At 37.5% G+C, this 18619-nt stretch overlaps 2 protein-coding genes across 7 annotated transcripts in view; one reads left to right on the top strand and one right to left on the bottom strand.

Moving 5' to 3' along the window:
* Nucleotides 1–8054, top strand: part of ncapg (non-SMC condensin I complex, subunit G) — a 45554-nt gene extending 37500 nt beyond the window's left edge. Inside the window, exons 17-22 of one of the 2 annotated variants that reach the window (XM_039751556.1) lie at nucleotides 1331–1499; nucleotides 3732–3902; nucleotides 4083–4221; nucleotides 5245–5304; nucleotides 5650–5728; nucleotides 7786–8054. In XM_039751556.1, coding sequence (XP_039607490.1) covers nucleotides 1331–1499; nucleotides 3732–3902; nucleotides 4083–4221; nucleotides 5245–5304; nucleotides 5650–5728; nucleotides 7786–7933 — 766 coding nt within the window. In that variant the 3' untranslated portion in view covers nucleotides 7934–8054. The remainder of the gene's footprint in view (nucleotides 1–1330; nucleotides 1500–3731; nucleotides 3903–4082; nucleotides 4222–5244; nucleotides 5305–5649; nucleotides 5729–7785) is intronic. The other variant, XM_039751558.1, reaches the window with a different exon arrangement.
* A 2116-nt stretch (nucleotides 8055–10170) lies between these two features.
* Nucleotides 10171–18619, bottom strand: part of lcorl (ligand dependent nuclear receptor corepressor-like) — a 159994-nt gene continuing 151545 nt past the window's right edge. For all 5 annotated transcript variants that reach the window (XM_039751550.1, XM_039751549.1, XM_039751548.1 and 2 more), the window contains one exon: nucleotides 10171–10305. In XM_039751550.1, the coding sequence (XP_039607484.1) occupies nucleotides 10283–10305 (23 nt within the window). In that variant the 3' untranslated portion in view covers nucleotides 10171–10282. The remainder of the gene's footprint in view (nucleotides 10306–18619) is intronic.

The following is an 18619-nucleotide window of genomic DNA, read 5'->3' on the forward strand; positions in this document are numbered from 1 at the left end:
GCAAGCCTTTTAACTGTTAGTATGATTTGCAGAAATAAAAGCATCTGGCTGCCACAGCAGCACGCTTTGGTTATTCACTAATTTAAATGGCAAATCCTAATATGTTGGATTTGTTGATGTACAGAATGAAATCCGTGTACAGTTAATCAATTAAATCTATCCCAATTGACAATAACAGTACAAACTTAAGTATAAATATTTGAAATATAAAAACTTCATCAATCTGTGGGCAGCAAATCTTTGTAGGTTCGGCGGCAGGGAGACGTGTCCATGTTAATGTGGCGTATATCTTTTAAAGAGCTGTGTAATCTTAAATGGCTTGTATTCAACTAGTTGATTTAGCCAACTTGAAAAACTTGGTGTGGGAATCAAGTTTTTGCTTTCACCATTTGCTTCGCAGCCAACGATGCCATAAAGAAAGTGTTATCTGAGGGAGATGTTTTAAGTACACATCAACGTCATGGCAAGTGCGGGTATATTCTTTTTCGAGCAGGGTAGGTTTTTTTTTTTTTTTCCCTTCCCAGCAGCTAGTTTCATTCCGAGTGAGCAGATAGCCATATATTTAAAATATAACACTGATTTTAGAATCCAGTCGTTTCATCTTCCTTTTGAAATTAGTGTACACTATGTTGGTTTTTGTCTTATTGCCTTTGCTCTGGCCACACTAATATTTGGAACAAAAACAAGGATAGATTTTATATAACAATTGAATTAGTATAACAAAAAACATCACACACCTTTCAATCATAACCAATTAATACGACGTATCAGAAAAGAGTTAGGATTCATTAATCACAATCAACACTTGAAACCCCACCCTTATGCATTTCTGAGAATCATTTGATAACTAAAAGCCCACTATATTATAATTCCTAAAATTAGCTAAAATACCAAAGGTTACAAAAACTTATAGGAGGACCTCGGCCAACTCTTTTTAGAATACCATCCTTGCCAAATTCTGAAAAAGACTTTGTACTGTCCCACATAGTTTTTTTTTTTTTGAGATAATACAACACGTCATTTTCTCCATAAAGGGTGTATTATAATTTCTCCAAGGTAGTTGATGTTTTTTATAAACTGGGCTTGCAGTTATATACCAAATCTGGATTTTGAGCTGTACACAAGAACAAGCAATTAAACAAATCATGACTGGCGGTAACTAGCATCTCTCCATTTCACTTGCATTAAATATGGGTAATCTGATCTGATCAAAGGACAGTTGTCACAGTGCTGAAAAAGAAGAGTGCGCCGGATACTGCTAGAAACATAGAATTGAATTGACTTTTTTAAAATGTATGAATAGTGCATTTAAAGTCACTTGATATTGCAGATCAAATCAAGAATGCTTTGAGGACAGCTTCCTGCCAACAATGCATACATTGTTCAATGCACCAGGTTCGTCACCATTAGCTGAAGTTGATTTTAGTAACGTAGCAGAGCTGTTGGTGGATTTAACAAGACCCAGTGGACTGAGCAAGCAAAACAATATGGAATACCAGGTTAGTGTGAGGTTTGCTTTAATGTAATATAAATGTTTAGTTTGGTACTTTATGGGTTTTTATAAATATGGTTGGGTCACTTATGACAATGCCCATGAAATAGTCTTTGAGTCAATTGTCCAATTACTTTTGAGCCCCTGAAATAAAGGGATTGTGTTAAAAAAGTGCTTTAGTTGCCTCAGATTTTTATGTAATCTTTTTGTTCAACTCACTGAATTAAAGCTGAAACTGCATCTGAGTTGTTTCATTTAAAATTCATTGTGGTAATGTACAGAACCAAAATTAGAAAAAAGTTGTCTGTCCAAATATTTATTAACCTAACTCTACATATACAGGTAAAATTCCGTTACAAAGAACTCCCAGGGACCTAAAAAATATTTTGTTGTAATGAAAATTTTGTCGTAATGAGATTCTGCATTTGTTACTATAGTGCTTTCTTTAACTTGCGTCCAGGCATTTGCAATTATTTCAATAGCTTCTTTCACGTTAATTTTAATCTCCTCCTGCCTACAAGTTATGCTGACAAGAATTTTTCTCAGCATTTCTTTGTCATAATACACTTTCGGGGTGCAAATGATACCCAAATCCAATGGCTGAAGCACTGCTGTGCCATTGGGTGGGAAGAATTCAATGCGAACATTGAACTGTGCAGCACAGTTATCAATCAAAGGCTGGATCATCCTTTACCTCTTCTTCATATTGTGAGGTTTCTGAACACTTTTGGGATCCCTTCCACTCCCCATCCAATGGGAATGACACAGTGAAATGCGTCCCAAAGCGCAATTGCAGCGTCGGTGGAAGATTGTTTGTCTGTTGCTAGGGCAGGGCAAGAGCAGGCTCACAGTGCTGCAGGGAAACCCCAAAAAGCAAATCATAAGATTGGGGTCGTGCTAAAAGTCCCTGTCTTGCACCCCAAAACACGAGGCTTAGTCTCAGTACTTCAGCAAAACCAGCTTTATTCAGCTTGAAACAGGAACGGCACAATTATTTATTGTTGTATACACAGACATAGTCCGGCAGGGTCGTGGTCAGGTCAGTGACCAAGTAATCCTGTTATCTGCATTTACAATGTATGTGCTCCTAACCTTGCATCACTCCTCGAGAGCTTTTCTGTTTCTTTTGCGGAGAGACGCAGCATATCTGTGAGCCTGCTATTGCCCCGTACAGACGCGGAGATCACACTTCAGGACGCTCTTCAGCTTGCTCTCTAGTTGGGGGAGGTCTCAAGAGTTTACAAACCTTACATTTTCTTGAATGAGTGCCGCATTAATAGGAAAATTCTTGAGCGAGCATCACTGAACCACATAAAAACTGCTTTTTCGACGTTTTCAAATGCAGCAGTTCACATACGTTTTCAACCTGAGATTTTTCTTCTTTTTTTGCTCGGTCTTTCAAGAAAGTTGACTGTGTCGATGGTGAAATCCCAAATTCACTGACAACGTCTTTTTTTTCTTTCTTTTTGTCGCAATCGAGAACTGCAAAAATGTAAAGCTTTTCTTTTCTAATATGAACTTTTACCGTTTTTTCGTGTCTGCCGTTTCTGTAGGAGGGTGACAATGAGTTAAATTCCAATGGATGTTTTTCAAATGTTACCTATTGCTTATTGCTTATCATCACTGAAAACCGCAGGAAACAAAAAAGGCCAAAAAAAAAAAACAGTATGAGGAAAGTTACAGTGTTTCTGTTTGGGGATCGTTGTGCACAACTGAGCTGCGGCCACAGAACTAACTGATCAGTGGATGATTCATTCAGGTATTTCAAGGTCTTTTGGGCACTTCATTGTAATGAAAGTATCTGCTGAATGAAGATTCGTAGTAACGAGACTTCTGTAGACTCTGTCATATGGGAAAACTGTCGGGACCATAAAAATACTTTGTTGTAATGGAAATTTCGTTGTAATGGAATTCTACCAGTGTGTATGTATGTGTATGTATATGTATGTGTGTGTGTGTGTGTGTGTGTATATATATATATATATATATATATATATATATACACATACACACACACACACACACAGTATGCATGCTTGTTTCTTCACATAACAATACTTTAATCATCCTTCTTGCAATTATGCAGAAGTTGTTCTTTGTTTTACATTTTTTTCTAATGTAAATGCTTTGTGCCTTTCAGTGCAGTCATTGCTACTTTATATAATATTGATTTTTTTCTAAAAATAATTATATACATATGTATTTTGCAGTTATATCTCTGTTAAATTTGTTGTGCTAGGGGCCCACAGTTCATGAAAGCTTAGCTGCAAGACTCTGCAATGAAATCTTAAAAGATCCATCTGCCCCAGATGTCCGTATTTATGCAAAGTGTTTGGGCTCGCTGGAGTATGAAAGTGAAGATCCTGATAACTACAAAGATATTCTGTTGCTTCTGGAAGAAATTGTCACTGCAAGTATTTTGCTTTGAGAAGTATTACCTTTAAAATTTCAAAGTTCTTCTATTGCATCTACTTATGAAGACATTTTTAAGGGAATATTGTTAAGCTTTTTGTGTTTATAACCAGTGTTTTCTTTCCAGTGCTTTGTAAATATTGAAGTATGAAATATTTAAAGAAAATTTCTCTTTTAGGAAGTGAAAGATAAAGTCAGTTTAAAAGCCATCGAAAAGGTTATCAACCAACTTAAAGGAGAAAACAAAGGCAAAGCTGTCATGAATGGTACCCAAGTGGTGAATGCCAGTGATCAAGGTGTTGCTGAAACCAGTAAAGGTATGGCGTGTGTTGGTGAATTCCAAGAGTAAATCATTGGCCAAATAATAATAAAAATGGAATAGTCAAACAATTTCTATACAAACCACTGTACTGTAGTTTGAAGTCCCTGCATATTATTTGAGGTTCCCCCATGTCTGTTTGGCAAACACACTTTCTACCAGGATTCCCAGGAAACTGAGAGTATAATTCCATGAGTAAGGGTGCCACTGAATTATGTCCTCTTCAGTTTAAAATCCTGTAGGCCTCAACCAAAAATTGCCTTTACCAAAGTAAGCTATTAAAGGGATACTCCACCCAAAAGTTATATATGTTTATGTTAAATACTCCATGTACTGCTTTGTGACGGCTGAGAAAAATGTTAAACTCATGTTCTCAAGTTGAACAGAAATCAGAAAATGGTCATGATAGAAAGGAGCTCCGTGGTGACCGTGGTAATAAAAAAATTCTCCGGCTACTCCTGTCACATAATCAACTGTAAAAGTTGAATTAGATGTGCTTTTAACATAAAACAGATTCTATGATGAAGAATGATAAAGAACCAGAGCCAAACTGCTTGCCTACTGAATTTTATCATGCAATCTCACACTTGTTTGTTAGGGTGATAGAAGGTGTAAAGCAAAGCTTCCAATTCCACCATAAAGCATTTGAGATCTCAGTTAGCAACTGGTGAATCCAAAGAAAGGCCTACCTTTACCATCTAGTTAAGAGCCCAATGTCTCTATTTACTGTAGGTACTAAAATTGATGAGGAATGAAATTTCTAATAACACTAAACTGGTTACCTCATCCATAACATCATCTGAAGGTTTTTGTTTCATGGAGATGATCAGCTGGTAACAGACATGGTTTAATTTAAAACAGCCAAAAATAGATTTTTCTAAATTCAAAAGGTAGTTTTCTTTACAGATAGCATTTTACTGATAAAATTCAAAATAGTATATATTGTTTAGCAAAGCACACATTTGAAATATAAATAGTAAGCATTTGTGTTTAAACTTACTGTGTGTTGATTTATTTTTAGCTGAAATTGCAGATGGTGAAAATGATCTTTTGAAAACTGTAAAAAAGAGCAGCAAACGAGGCAAGTATTTTGAAGCGATGTGTATCAATTTGAAAGAATTGTTATAGTACAATTTTCCACAAACTAGTAAGTTTTCTTTAATATAGTTTAAGAACCTTACAGGTATCTACTCCTGTTCACTATCAATGTTGTCTGGAAAATTAGACAAAAAAAAGACAAAGGTCTGTAGACAATACTCATATTGAGGTACATAAGCACACGCCTTGGTTTCAGTTTTGAGGAGGACCCACCACTTAAATGAATCGCCTTTTACAGAGCCAGCATTAATGCATACAGGTTGTTCTTGATTCAAAAAGTGATGCTTCAAGCGAGCAATTTGTGATTACTTTTTTCTTTTAATTCTAGGCCAGAAAACTGCATCCACTGCTACAAGATCTACAAGAAGCAGCAGAGCACGTAAAACAACAGACACTTATGAAGAGAGGTATGCGTTTTTCATAATCATTAACTACATCACTATGGGGTGGGCCGAAAAATGCAAACACAATGCATTGTTACAAGACCAAAGCTCCTCATTTCCATTTTTAAAAACCCCACTTCAGCAGTTCTGCAGTTTAGGCAGTAACGCTGTAGCTGCTTCATAGTGAAACTCCTTTGTATCTGATGTTTTTATGAAGTTAACACCACTTCATTTAAAGCTGTATGTATTACATTACAGTGGTACTCCAAAAGTTTAATATCTGGTTCACTGGAGTAATGGCCTCATGGTGTGAGAAACAGACTTGTACAAGAGATTAATCATTTCTTCTTTAACAATAGAATCTCTGAAGCCTACGAAAAAAGTCGTAATCCCAGGCCACCTTAAATTCCTTAGCACCTCTCCATCACCATCTTTTTGTTTTGTCAATCAGCACAAGCAGCCTGCTATCTCAGCTCCACAAACCCCACCCCCTCAATAACCAAACTGAAGTAGAGTCGTGAATATCTCCCAGCTCAAGTCTGTTTATCTAGGTGTCAAGTGCCTTGAGTTGCATAGAGTAAATAATATATTGTTATTTGGAATACATACATTTCATGTGTGTTCTGGGTCTACAGCAATCTGTGTAAATGTAGATGACAGGAAATGCGAGGCAAGAAATGTTGAACAAGAACTAAAAAAGAAACTTTTTCCCATTTTATACTAATAATGATGTGAAGTACAACAAGTAGTTCTGAGCAGGCATCAGCCACAGCACCAACTGTAGTCATCGCTGCTCTTGTGAAAAGAGTGGAGATAAACGGCATCAGCTCAGAGAGGGAAGTGGCAAGTTCGTTGTGCCACATAAATATCACTAACATAATAAAACTGAATAATAAAAAAGTGCTAACTTTTACAAGTAGAAAAAATTTATAATAGGTATTACAGACTCAAATAAAATGTATTTTTTTTTAATTATATTATAGTAATAATAACAGAAGCTCACTACTCAGAATGTGGAGTGCCTAGACTCGAATCTGCAACCTTTTGGTTATAAGGCAGCAGTTCTTGCCTCTGCACCATCCAAAAATACATATCAACTTTCTGTCGACTGACATTTGAGCTTGGGGTTTTAACTCACTGGCAACAACATAAATTGAATTTTTTTTCCTTTGGTTATATTCTTGAATAAGAGCACACGTTTATTTGATATTTGGACTAAAGTCTTTACATATTATACACTTCATGTCATTATTAGCATAACATTGGAGAAAGTTTCTATTTTAGGTATGTTCTCAACATTTCTTGCTTCTCATTTCTTGTCTTGCTACATTTACCCAGATCGTTGTAGACACAGAACACACATGAAGTGTATGTATTCCAAATAACGATATATTATTTACCCTCTACAACTTGAGGCACCTCACACTCAGATAAACAGACTTGAGCTGTGAGAATTTTGCAACTGACTTCAGCTCCATCGGTGGGGGATCGGACAGCAGGCTGCTTGTGCTGATTGACGCATTTGCAACAAAAGGCGCTAATGGAGAGGTGCAAAGGAATTTAAGGTGGCCTAGGATTACAACTTTTTTGTAGGCTTATTCTAGTGTTAATCTGAATGGTTGTTTGCCTGCATGTTACTAGAATACCAGCAGCATTAGCTGGTTTTATGTGGGAGTCATCAAGTGATGCTGGTGTTTTTTTCGTCCAAGATCTCAGGTTGAACAGTTCAGATTTCTTGCTGTGGTGTGGTGACAAGAATGAAGTCTTTTACATGGGAAATATCGGGAGTAGGTAATCTGGTGGTTTGCTGGCTATCCATGCCTGTTGCTAGGTTCAATGATGTCAAATTCCACTCACTGCCTAACAAAATAGGGTGCTAATCTACTGAACTGCAAAGTATAAAATCCATACCTACTAATGGAGCAATTTTGATCATTATATTTATTATCCTGAAATGCTGCTAGCTAGAGAGTTGTAATGAGCTGCACCTCTGACCAATACGCATTTTTGAAACTCTTGCTTCTGAAGAAATAACATGATGATGATAGTAAATGTTGTTTGATTTTTGTGTCTTTCTCAAGCAGTGATCAAGATGAAGGTCCTCAGACAGCACCAGAGCCACCTTCAAGGCCGTCACGGCGTGCAAAACTGGCAGCAATAGAAAAAACGAGAATGAACTTAACACACCTGATAAATCAAGAGGCTGACAAGCCAGAGGACAAGGTGTGACCCCCTGTTTGTATTCATTCATGTGTGTATAGTCCGTGTATATGTGGAAATCTGTTATTTACTTTTTTTGAGCTGAGCATCTTTTTTCTTTACAAATAAACATTGTTTTTAAAATTTAAAATCGTGCCTACTGTGATATTAAACTACACTTTTTCAAGGACTTAAGGCAATCAAAATGTTATTGGAAAAACAGAACTTTATTAGTTTTTTATTGACAGTAATTGCAATACAAGTTTTAATTTTAAAGCAAATTTAAAAAAAAAACAAAAAAACATAAATACAATTTAATCTGAATGAATGCTACACATAGCACCAGGTAAGATGAAGTCAAGTGCACAGGCTTTTGTAGACAACCACCTCTAAAAGGATTTGTTTTTTTCAGAATACAGGACATGTCATTAGAAACACCATTTTACATTTCCCATGGAACCAAGGATAGTCATCTTAATAAATCGATATATTTAGAGTGAAGCCTGCGCTTTAGGTGTAATCTGGTTTAAAGAGGGGGTGGGAAACACACAAGGAGCGCAGAGAATAAAAGACAATGAAAAAGCTGCCCATAACTGTAAACAGAAACAAAACAACCTTTCACAGACACGCACAGCATGGTCGCCACAGGGCACAGTAACCGTAACACAACATAACATGTAATCCCTGAGGTTTTCTCGAGTGTGGATTCCTCTTTCAATAGTGTGATCTGATAGCACAAACCCAATTGCTGTGGCACCTTGAATGCTGGAAGTCAGGGTTGCCCCCAAGTTGGTTAATGCCTATCCTACATGCTACACAAGCTCTTTCTTAATGAATTCTCCAGATCTACATGGCAATTGTTTTTCAGTATGCAAAGTATGTCCTTTCCACACTATTGAATATAATCATTTCAGTGAATGAAAACATATAAAACATTTACTTTGGATAATTTACTTCAGATAAACCTATCAGCTGCACGTCCTGGCTCTAAGGAATGTCTCCTTAGGATTTCTTGTAATAAGAAACAAACATGTAAGCAGGCTACAGCCAGGACGCACACTGATTTATGGCTACCCCACCTTTATTGTACATGTGCAAAAGATGATAGCCACCAGACTAAGACATTTCTTACTAGGTTTGCCTGATTTGTATCAGGTGACAGAAAGATGTCTCTTAAATAAACAAAAAGGCAACACAGTCCATGTAATTTTATAATAATGTGCAGAAAACTGAGATATAGACGAGCAGATGAGTATTAATACGAGTGTGCGTAAACAGAATGTCTGCTACATCAGCTTTGTGTAATTAAAAAAGGCCATAAACTGGCTTAATGCTTTAGTGAGGGGTTTGCTGTCTTGTCTGCAGTCCTACAACAAAGCCTGGCTTGATTTTCATAATGAACAAAGAAATGAATGCTGGGATAGAGTTGTTCTCCTAATGCAGTTTTCAGTAGTTCACTTGTTCTCTCTCAATAGCAAGTACATTAAATATAAAGTTATTTCATGTCAATAGCCATAGTACAGACTACATTTGTGTGTAACACTTAAATGTACATTAATTTGTAAAACTAAAAGGAAAATCTACAGTGAAATAGCTACTTTTAAACACAATATGCAGCTAAGACACACTGGAGTGGTAAGCAACTGTAGAAATTTTATATTTATAAACAAAAATGAGAAGCCTTTGACTACAAGGTTCAAATTAACACCTCAAATGTTGGCTCGATTAAAATGCAACTAAAAAATCTATTTAGTAACTTAAACAACATTTACATTTGTATTTTTTCCACCCTTAAGGAAGCTGATGCAATGTTGTAAACTAAAGCAAAAAGTCACCATGAAGGCGATCATCTTGAAAGAAAGCTTAATGAAGTGAAGTGTGTAAAGTACACATCATGGGGCCAACGTCCAATTACGGGGTGCAACGAGACCATGCAAGACAACATTTTTAGATTTGGATAGTGCAATAACTTTTAAATCAACGTCCTAATATGAAGAGCTCAATGTGAGTTGTATCCTTCCCCAAATCCCACACGTTTTACGGCTGTTTCTGCCACCATACAGTATGTTTGTGTGTTCAAAATGAAATCTTCAAAAGGCTACAGTTACGCTGTACGGACAAAATCAGACTACTAGAATAATAATAAAAAAAAAAAGTTCAGTGGTGCACAACATTTCCAAAACTGCAACAGGAAAAATGTTTGTGAGCAGATTTACAAAATAGTGCAATATTTTTTATAATGCATCTTTCCCATTTTTTTTTTTTTTAAAAAGTACAGTTGCGGAGATCCTGCTACTCCTGCTCTCTTTTTGTTAAAAGACTTTTAAGGCACATTTAAAGTTTTCACGTGCTGTTTGTGCTCCATCTCAAACTGAGGAATTATCCAGTTACGCTGGATTTTTCTGAAAAGGAAAAAAAAAGAATACATTAATATAAAAAGAGTAAATAATAAAACAGAAAACAGTTTATAGCCACCATTGTTAGATTTTAATGGTAAACCCTCCCCCCTCTCGGTCCACACTAGCACTTCCAGTTACTAATGCTCTGTGATGTGTCACATGACTGACTGGATGAAGTGACATTACAATGAAGGTGGAGACTTAATAAATGGGCTGGTCTCAAGGTTGGGCTAAAACCAGAGGGCACTATAATGGGGATTAAATCTCTGGAAATGAAAATAAAGGTGAAATGAACTGATTTAAAGTAATAATAATAATTTTGTACATTTATATAGCACTTTCTCACTACTCAAAGCACTTTACATAGTGAGGGGGGGAGCCACTTCAACCACCACCGATGTGTAGCATCCACCTGCATGATGTGATGGAAGCCATTTTTACACCAGTGCGCTCACCACACATTAACTATTAGGTTGTGAAGTGGTAAGAGAGAGCGCCAGCCAACTAGAGGCAGGGGATGATTAGGGGGCCAGAATGACTAGGCAATGGTGGGCAATTTAGCCTGGACATTGGGATACACTTGTTTTAAATGTTCTTTTGTTGTTGTGCATTTGTGATATCTAACATTGTTAGAAGACTATTGTACATACCATTGTAAGGAAAGGTTTAAGTTTGTATTACACAGTTAAAGAAACACTTTTGTAACAAATAAGCACATATTCTATGGTGTTACAGTAAGAGCCACTGCTTCAGAAGGCCCGTTTTACTTTACTGTTAAGAAAAGCTGTGTTAACCTAACCAACCCCAAGTCTTCAGGAGATCATGTTAAGCACTGGCTCAAGATGTGGAAGTTGTGGTGGGAGTGCAGAGCTGCCACTGCACCTCAGGGCCTGGAAAAGGGACAGGAGGAGTGTAGGCACATGAGAGAGGAAGACAGTGGAGATTGGAGGACAGGCTTGAAAAGGAAGTGTGTGCACCCATTGGTCTGAAGTGTGGCTCTTCAGGTTTGTCATTCTGTACCACCACACCTCCGTTGGTCCAGAACTTGACAAAAATTGGTATAAGTTGGTCAATTCACCTTCCTAGCTCTGCGTAGCCATCTCTCCATGAACAAAAGACCACCTGTCTGAGGAGTGTATGGGATTTCATTGTTAAGGTCTACATAATATAAAAACGGAACAAGGAAAACCACGCTTATACTGAAAAAAGGAAGGGACACTAAAATCAAGTACACTTATCTACCCTGAATAGCTCAATTACTGGTAGGGAAGGATGGGCCACAAATGGCTTTTACTCACAAGGAGGAGGACTTTCTGGAAATCAATGGACATTTTTATACAACCTAACGAATCAGGGTATGGATTAACTTATTGACATACTTTGTAACCTGCTGATTTCATAATGACAAGTGCAGTTAGCATAATTCATTTTAAGGGTACAGCAGACACCCATTTTACTATGGCACTGCTGTAGAAGACTTAGAAAGGGGCCGAAGGACGCCTTCTGCATTTGGATGTTTGTCTCACCTTTGGCTGCTTTACGTCCTTTAGGTATCCTCACATATGTAAATGCACTTTACTGCTAATGTTTGTACTACTTGTAGTACTTTAGTTGTTTTGTTGAATCTTAACAAGACCATACTTTAATAGGAAGAGAGAATTTCTGTCTTGGTTACTTTTGAGAGGTGCACTCAAAAACATTCAGTCAGGTGAAGTGGTCCGAGAGGTGCAACTGAACATGTGCTTACATGGTAAAGATGAGGTGACCCCTGTGTGTGTGGGTAGGCGGGGGCACACTCAAATAAGGTGCTGTCAATGCAGCTCAAAGTGGAGATGGACAGAGAGAAAAACCACTGCTGTTACTCCTAGTTAACAAAATAAAAACAAATACATTTCAGACCTCTGTGCCCGCATGTGCTTTTCTGTCAACTGTTACACAATGTGGTAGAAAGGCTTAATCAGCCCCACATTATGGATGGGTAAATTGTCTGGAATATTTGTGTCCTTATATCTTCATGTAAGAGGTGAAAATGTCTTATGCAAACCTGTTACTATATTGGGTTTCAAGTTACTATTTTTTTTTTTTTATTAATTTTATTACACTCCATACAAAGCAATCAAGTTTTTACAAAAAGAAAAATAGAGTTAAGAACAGATCGATCCCCACCCTTGAGAGAGAGAGCGAGCCAAACGGCATAAAAATTTTACAGCTTTTAAACATACCTAAATTAATAAATTTACCTATGCTTCTTGAACTTATTTTAAAATATTACTGATTAGATCCTGCCATGTTTTGAAAAACGTCTGTACGGATCCTCTAACTGAGTATTTGATTTTTTTCCAACTTCAAATAATATAACACATCGGTTTCCCACTGACTTAAAAGAGGAGAGTTTGGATTCTTCCAGTTTATCAGAATAAGTCTGCGTGCCAACAGTGTAGTGAATGCAATCACAATTTGTTTGTCCTTCTCCACTTTAAGCCCCTCTGGAAGAACCCCAAACACAGCTGTTAATGGGTTAGGAGGGATTGTGAGTCCAAGGCTGTCTGAGAGGTAATTTAAAAATTTTTGTCCAGAATAATGTTAATTTGGTGCAGGCCCAGAACATGTGACCCAGTGAGGCTGGAACTAATTTGCAGCGTTCACAGGTTGGATCATGTCCTGGAAACATTCTACATTACTATTTTTAAAAAGTTTGATAAATCTAAATGCACAACTGGCCAGTCAAGTGCATGTTACTGTAACAGTTGGATGTTTTGCTTTATACAAATCTACAGTCAAATTGTGACATAAACACGCCATTCATCCAATGCAATTCTCCAAAAAAGGAACTGAACTATATATAAAAATAAAATAAACAGTAATACACTGAAAAAAGTATTGGAACATTTAGAGAAAAATATTTTAGCTGCACACAGTGCATTCACCAATGACATATGAATATTGCACTACTTGGCAAGGTCCTGGGTGATGCTCTTCAAGAGTATGGCAAGATTTAGCTTGAACAGATCCTGGAAGCAGTGCTCTCCTCTGAATAAATGGAAGGCCATGACACAATAATCTTTAGCGTTATTATTGTTCACAGAGGATAACTTTGTTTGCCCCTTAAATTATACTATTGTTACTGAAAATTTTAACTTTCTTGTCTAGCACTTGAGAGTAACAAATTGCACGTCTACAGGGATTTTTTTTTTATTATGCTCTTCTATAAAATCACACGTCCTGTAAACTGGATTTAGTAGCAATACTTAAAAGAGACGGAGAAAGGGCATTCCTGCCTCGTACTCCAACTTGAATGAAAAGCTTCCATATTTATATTTATGTGTACTGAACCTTCACGGTTGGAGTGCAAACATATTTTTGTGAATAAAAACCAAGCGTCTTCAGCATGGCCCTCTAGAAATGGTCAGTGCTCTTAATACTGTGGAGACATGTATCATTAAACAATCCTTGAAGATTAAGGAAAAAGTACCTACCCTTTAAAAAACACAAAAAAAAACCAAAAAAAAAAAACCAACCTGCATTGGGCCCTGTGAAATAACAGAAGGCAGCACTTGAGCTGAAAACTTAGTGCTAGCATTTAAGAGGGAAATGGGCCTACAGGACTGCCAGTTTAAGGATGTAGTCAATGGTCTAGTCGAGTCTGAATTTTTGTACCAGTGCAATACCTCTTTAGCGTAACATCTTATCCACAGATTCTCCAAAGCATATCAATGTGCACAAACAAGGAAGCCAAGAGACAACCTAATCACCTATACACTGTGACTACAACGAGCAGCACAGATATACTGTACCTCCTACTCTATGAAGTTCTTTGTCATGATTCTCTGCTTTAATTTCATTAATTTTTAACTGTAATTAAATACCAACTTCCTGAATCAGCTATTTCATGGGATGTTAAAGTAGGGAACTGATGTGTGTATTGATATTGACAACTCTCTACGCTTTGGAGGTAAAGTCACAGTCTAACATTTTTTCCACTTTCATTATGAAATGGTTGTTTAGTTATAACTGTTCATCTGTCAAGAGCTGCTGCACGAGAAAAGCCTTGTCACAGGCTAGACAGCCACATCTGTCATTGCCTGAGGGAGGTTTCCTTTAGTGAAGATGCTAAAATGGCGGCTTGTATTTCCAGTGCTGAAAGTTTACATCCCACCTCTGCCTTCTATAAAAGATGAAAGTGCATACAACCTGGAATATTGTCTCAACTTTGGTCTAAAGACTGTCTTCCTGCTGAAGTATTTTAGTGGTTCTGATTCTAGTTTTTGTTTTTTTTGCTGTTCTGGTTTAATGTTTTCCATGACTCTCACTACACCTCAATACTCAACACTTTCAAGCTCAACTCTTTAAAGCGCCTTACGTCTTTGCTGCTTGCAAATCAAACCTAACAGATAACCAAGAGTGTCTACATTTCATATACACTCTTCAAGAAGTCAGAATCAGTCATAACAGCATTCATCTGGAATCGACAGCCAAACATCCAAAAGACGTCTCTACAAAAGTCTAAACCAGAAAGAGGTGTGTCACTGCCTAGCTTTCAATTTTATTACCGGGCAGCAAATATATACACAATGACATTTTTGGAAATTAGCAGAAATTCCTGAATTTATACTAGCTTGGTTGTAACGGAAAACAAATACCGTTCTAAACTGATTGCCCATTTAATGCTAAATACCACCAATTTACCAGTCGTCCACCAATTAATTAAAATATGGAACCAAAACAGGAATAATTTCAAGGTCGAGAAGCTCTTATCTGTTACTCCTATATATGATAACCAACTTATTCCACTTTCTCAGACCTACCAAGTGTTTAAATGCCAGGGATTAAGACACCATATTTGCATCTTATGACTTATGCTCTAAATGTATCTTTCCAGCTACACTTTTTTCTATATCCAAATTAGAAATTTTTGTTCAAAGAAAATTAAACAATATTCCACATTTCATACCCATATCAATCCCAGAGGCACGCGACTTTCTCCTGAGGAAGACTCAGACAGCATTTCAACAATATATGAAAAATATTTCAAAGAATCTGGAACGGAGGAAAGAGGAGTGAAGCTCAGCCATGCCTAAAATACACTCCAGTTCTAAATGTGGCAAGCATTTCATAGTTCAGCTAAAGGTTTTTCACTGCTGTCATTCATCTTGTTCAAAACTGTCCAAAATGTAACCAGTGCAAGAGCTGCCATCTAGCTCCAGCTTCACTAAGACATATGTTTTGGGAATGCACTAAATAAACATCATTTTGTACTTCTCTGATATCCTTGGTGTCACAATCACACCTATTCTGCAACAACAATATATGGCATACTCCAGAATGGCATTTAAGTACCTAGGGAGAAATCGATTGCCAAATCCTATACCACACAACCAGCATGTAGACGTATCCGGCTCAACTGGAAGAATCCCGACACCATTTGTAACTCAGTGGCTAAGCAACGTTCTGTATTATCTCAAATTGAAAAAAATCTAACTCCCGTCTTGAGGGATTTGCTCAAAACCAAACAAGAATTCATTATTGAGGGCACAATTAAGACTACGCAAGTCACAAAATGGGTTACACTTTTGTAATGGCTGATAAGTGGACCTGCAGATAGAGAAGAGTTACTGTATCTTTGCAAGAAAGTTGTACATTTTTACTGCTCTAAAACAAAATAAAGTACTTTTCAGCAGAACTTTAAACACTGCACAGTTGAACTACCTGCGAATTCATGTACCTACATACATGAAAAACTACAATTGGTAACCAACAATAAAAGTGGCATGATTACAGTAAGAACCTATAACATACTGTATATATGGATGAATGTGAAACAATATATAACAATATACTAATGGATTTTCAATACTTCCAGCTTTCTTCCCTACCCTGTTGCTTACAAGGCTGCATGGCAGGTGCTCAAGCTCTTCTACAAAACTATTATGCCTCATTTACTTTGCATATCCACAAGTTTCTATTTTTTTTCTGCATGCACAAAGTGTCACCTTTAATACCTACAGTAAAATATTGAAAAATTCAGTCAATAATTACCATTCATCAATATTAATAGGTATTCCAGTCTGGCTACATCAGCATTAGCCATTTAAATATGGAGTCGGGAGTGGAGAGGAGTGGAGTAAGGTGACTACATGGAGGTACGGAGCTCAGTGCTGACAGAGAGAGACAGGAGGAGAGAGCTGCCCTGTGCAGTAAGAAAGTGAAGACGCTCCAGCGCTTGATAACACGACATTCAAAGCCTAAATATCATGGCCCTCCTGAGAGGCAGAGTAATTTCTGTTCTATTTTCCACTCAGGTTCACTCCTTTGCTTACCTATTCCTTGTGCTTATTTTGCTATCACATATACCTCCTTTATTTTATTATTTTGATATTTTGGGGTTCAGAAATGCCCCAACACCCCTGATATAAATGGCATAGCCTGTAGTATACACCACCCGTTTATATGGTGGGCTGACCTAGCTTGTGTGAACCCAGGGTCTCCTATTCCTGACACATTTGTTGCAAGACCAACAGCCATCATTATACAGCATCCTTTATTTCGGAAAACGTTCCACTTATTTCACTGTAAGGAAAACATTTAGGTTTGCTCCTCTGGATTATGAAAAGACATCTGTTTTCTGAGATATATATATATTTCACTGTTTGACCTGAATTACTTTTTCGAATTGTGGATTGTCGACAATATACGGGGCCGGAAAACCCAAAACCTTTTTGCTGCCTAGTTTTCAGTCTTTTACAATATATATATAAGTGTGTGTTCATATTGTGCTGGACTGGCACCCTGTCCACAGATTGCTCCAATCCAATGTATACAGTGCAAGTTATCTTTTCTGGCATAGTTACATACAAATTTTCACATGATGTACAATTTCTCTGGAAAATCTATATATATAATTCACTAAGGCAAGACACCCATGGAAAGCACGCCGGAAGGGGAGTGGATTCACTAAGCTGCTGACAAGTAAGACATCTATGGCGCACGCAGGAAGGAGCCACGCTGGAGGTGAATCGCCATATGCAGCGTGTAAAACGGTTTGCGAGGGGTATCCCATGGGATCCTTAAAACAATCCTTTACAACTGAGGTTAAAATACAATGAAGTAAGCAGTCTTTAAAAACCGAGTTTTCGGTTACGACGCACAACTGCGTGCACCATAGCAAACTGTCTTGCACGCTACATGCAGCAATTCGCATCCGCGACAAACATGTGTCTTCTTAGATGCTTCTGCAGGAACACGGAAAGTCTACGTGAGTCACAGGTGCATCTGGACTGTGCAAAGATGACAACGACTCACGTGACGAGTTGGAGGTGGGCACATGAGCAATGGCGGTCTGCCAGTTTTCAGTCATGGACGATTGTGTGTTGGTTCGTTCCGTGCATTGTTACAATGTTGCTTTTCTTGCTGATTTATTACATTACCGATTTTTCAAATGTTAATTTTCCCCCTGTGCTTAAAAATTATTAAAAAACCAGCCTGATTATGCGGCGTATGGTACGCCGCAGGTTGGCTAGTATTTTAGAAATTGCAGTGAATAATAAAGTCCTGTTTCGCAGTCGTACTTTTCGGCCTGCTACCACACAAGCTCCCCGGTTAGAAGTTTAATTTGGCTGCCTCATGTTTTGTATTTTCATGCACTTGAATATATTAGCCAAACCCCAAAAGTTACCAGAAACAGATTGTGGCAGCATAAAGACACCTGCATCAACATCTCTCTCATCAAACAGCAACTCAAAGCTTTTCTTAGAGAGCAGGATAATTAAGGATAATTAATAAAGCACACCACAATCTCGAAATCTATCTATCTAAATGGCAAAAACAAAATACCTTCATCCACATATAGTATCTGGACCTTGAATGTCTTTATCTTTATAATAATGTTTGTTTTTTAGAAACAGTTTGCTGTGGCAAAGTCCACTGTACTATAATGCCTACAGAGAATGCTACATAAAACAATTTGGTGAAGGTTTTGAGTTAACCGAGGATGCAGTTATTCAGATACACGTTTTCACAGAAGCCACTCAAGACACACCCAAACTGCAGTTACTGTACCAGATTTGTTTCAACTGGGGTCCAACATCACAAACTATGGGGAAAAAAATTCGAAAGGATGTCCAGTCCATGCAGTTACTTTTTATTTCTTTGTTTCCTTCTGTGTCTACTTTACCATTATAGTTCCTGCTATTATGTTACTAGACCTACTATCTTGGACCCTTGCCTTGGTGGCGAGACTTCTTAGGTTTTCACTTCATTCATGAACTGTGGGCTCTCACTGGAATTTCATTTACATCAACGTTTGTACTGAGGTGCCGTC

Source organism: Polypterus senegalus, chromosome 4, assembly GCF_016835505.1.
Source record: "Polypterus senegalus isolate Bchr_013 chromosome 4, ASM1683550v1, whole genome shotgun sequence".
Lineage (NCBI taxonomy): Eukaryota > Metazoa > Chordata > Cladistia > Polypteriformes > Polypteridae > Polypterus > Polypterus senegalus.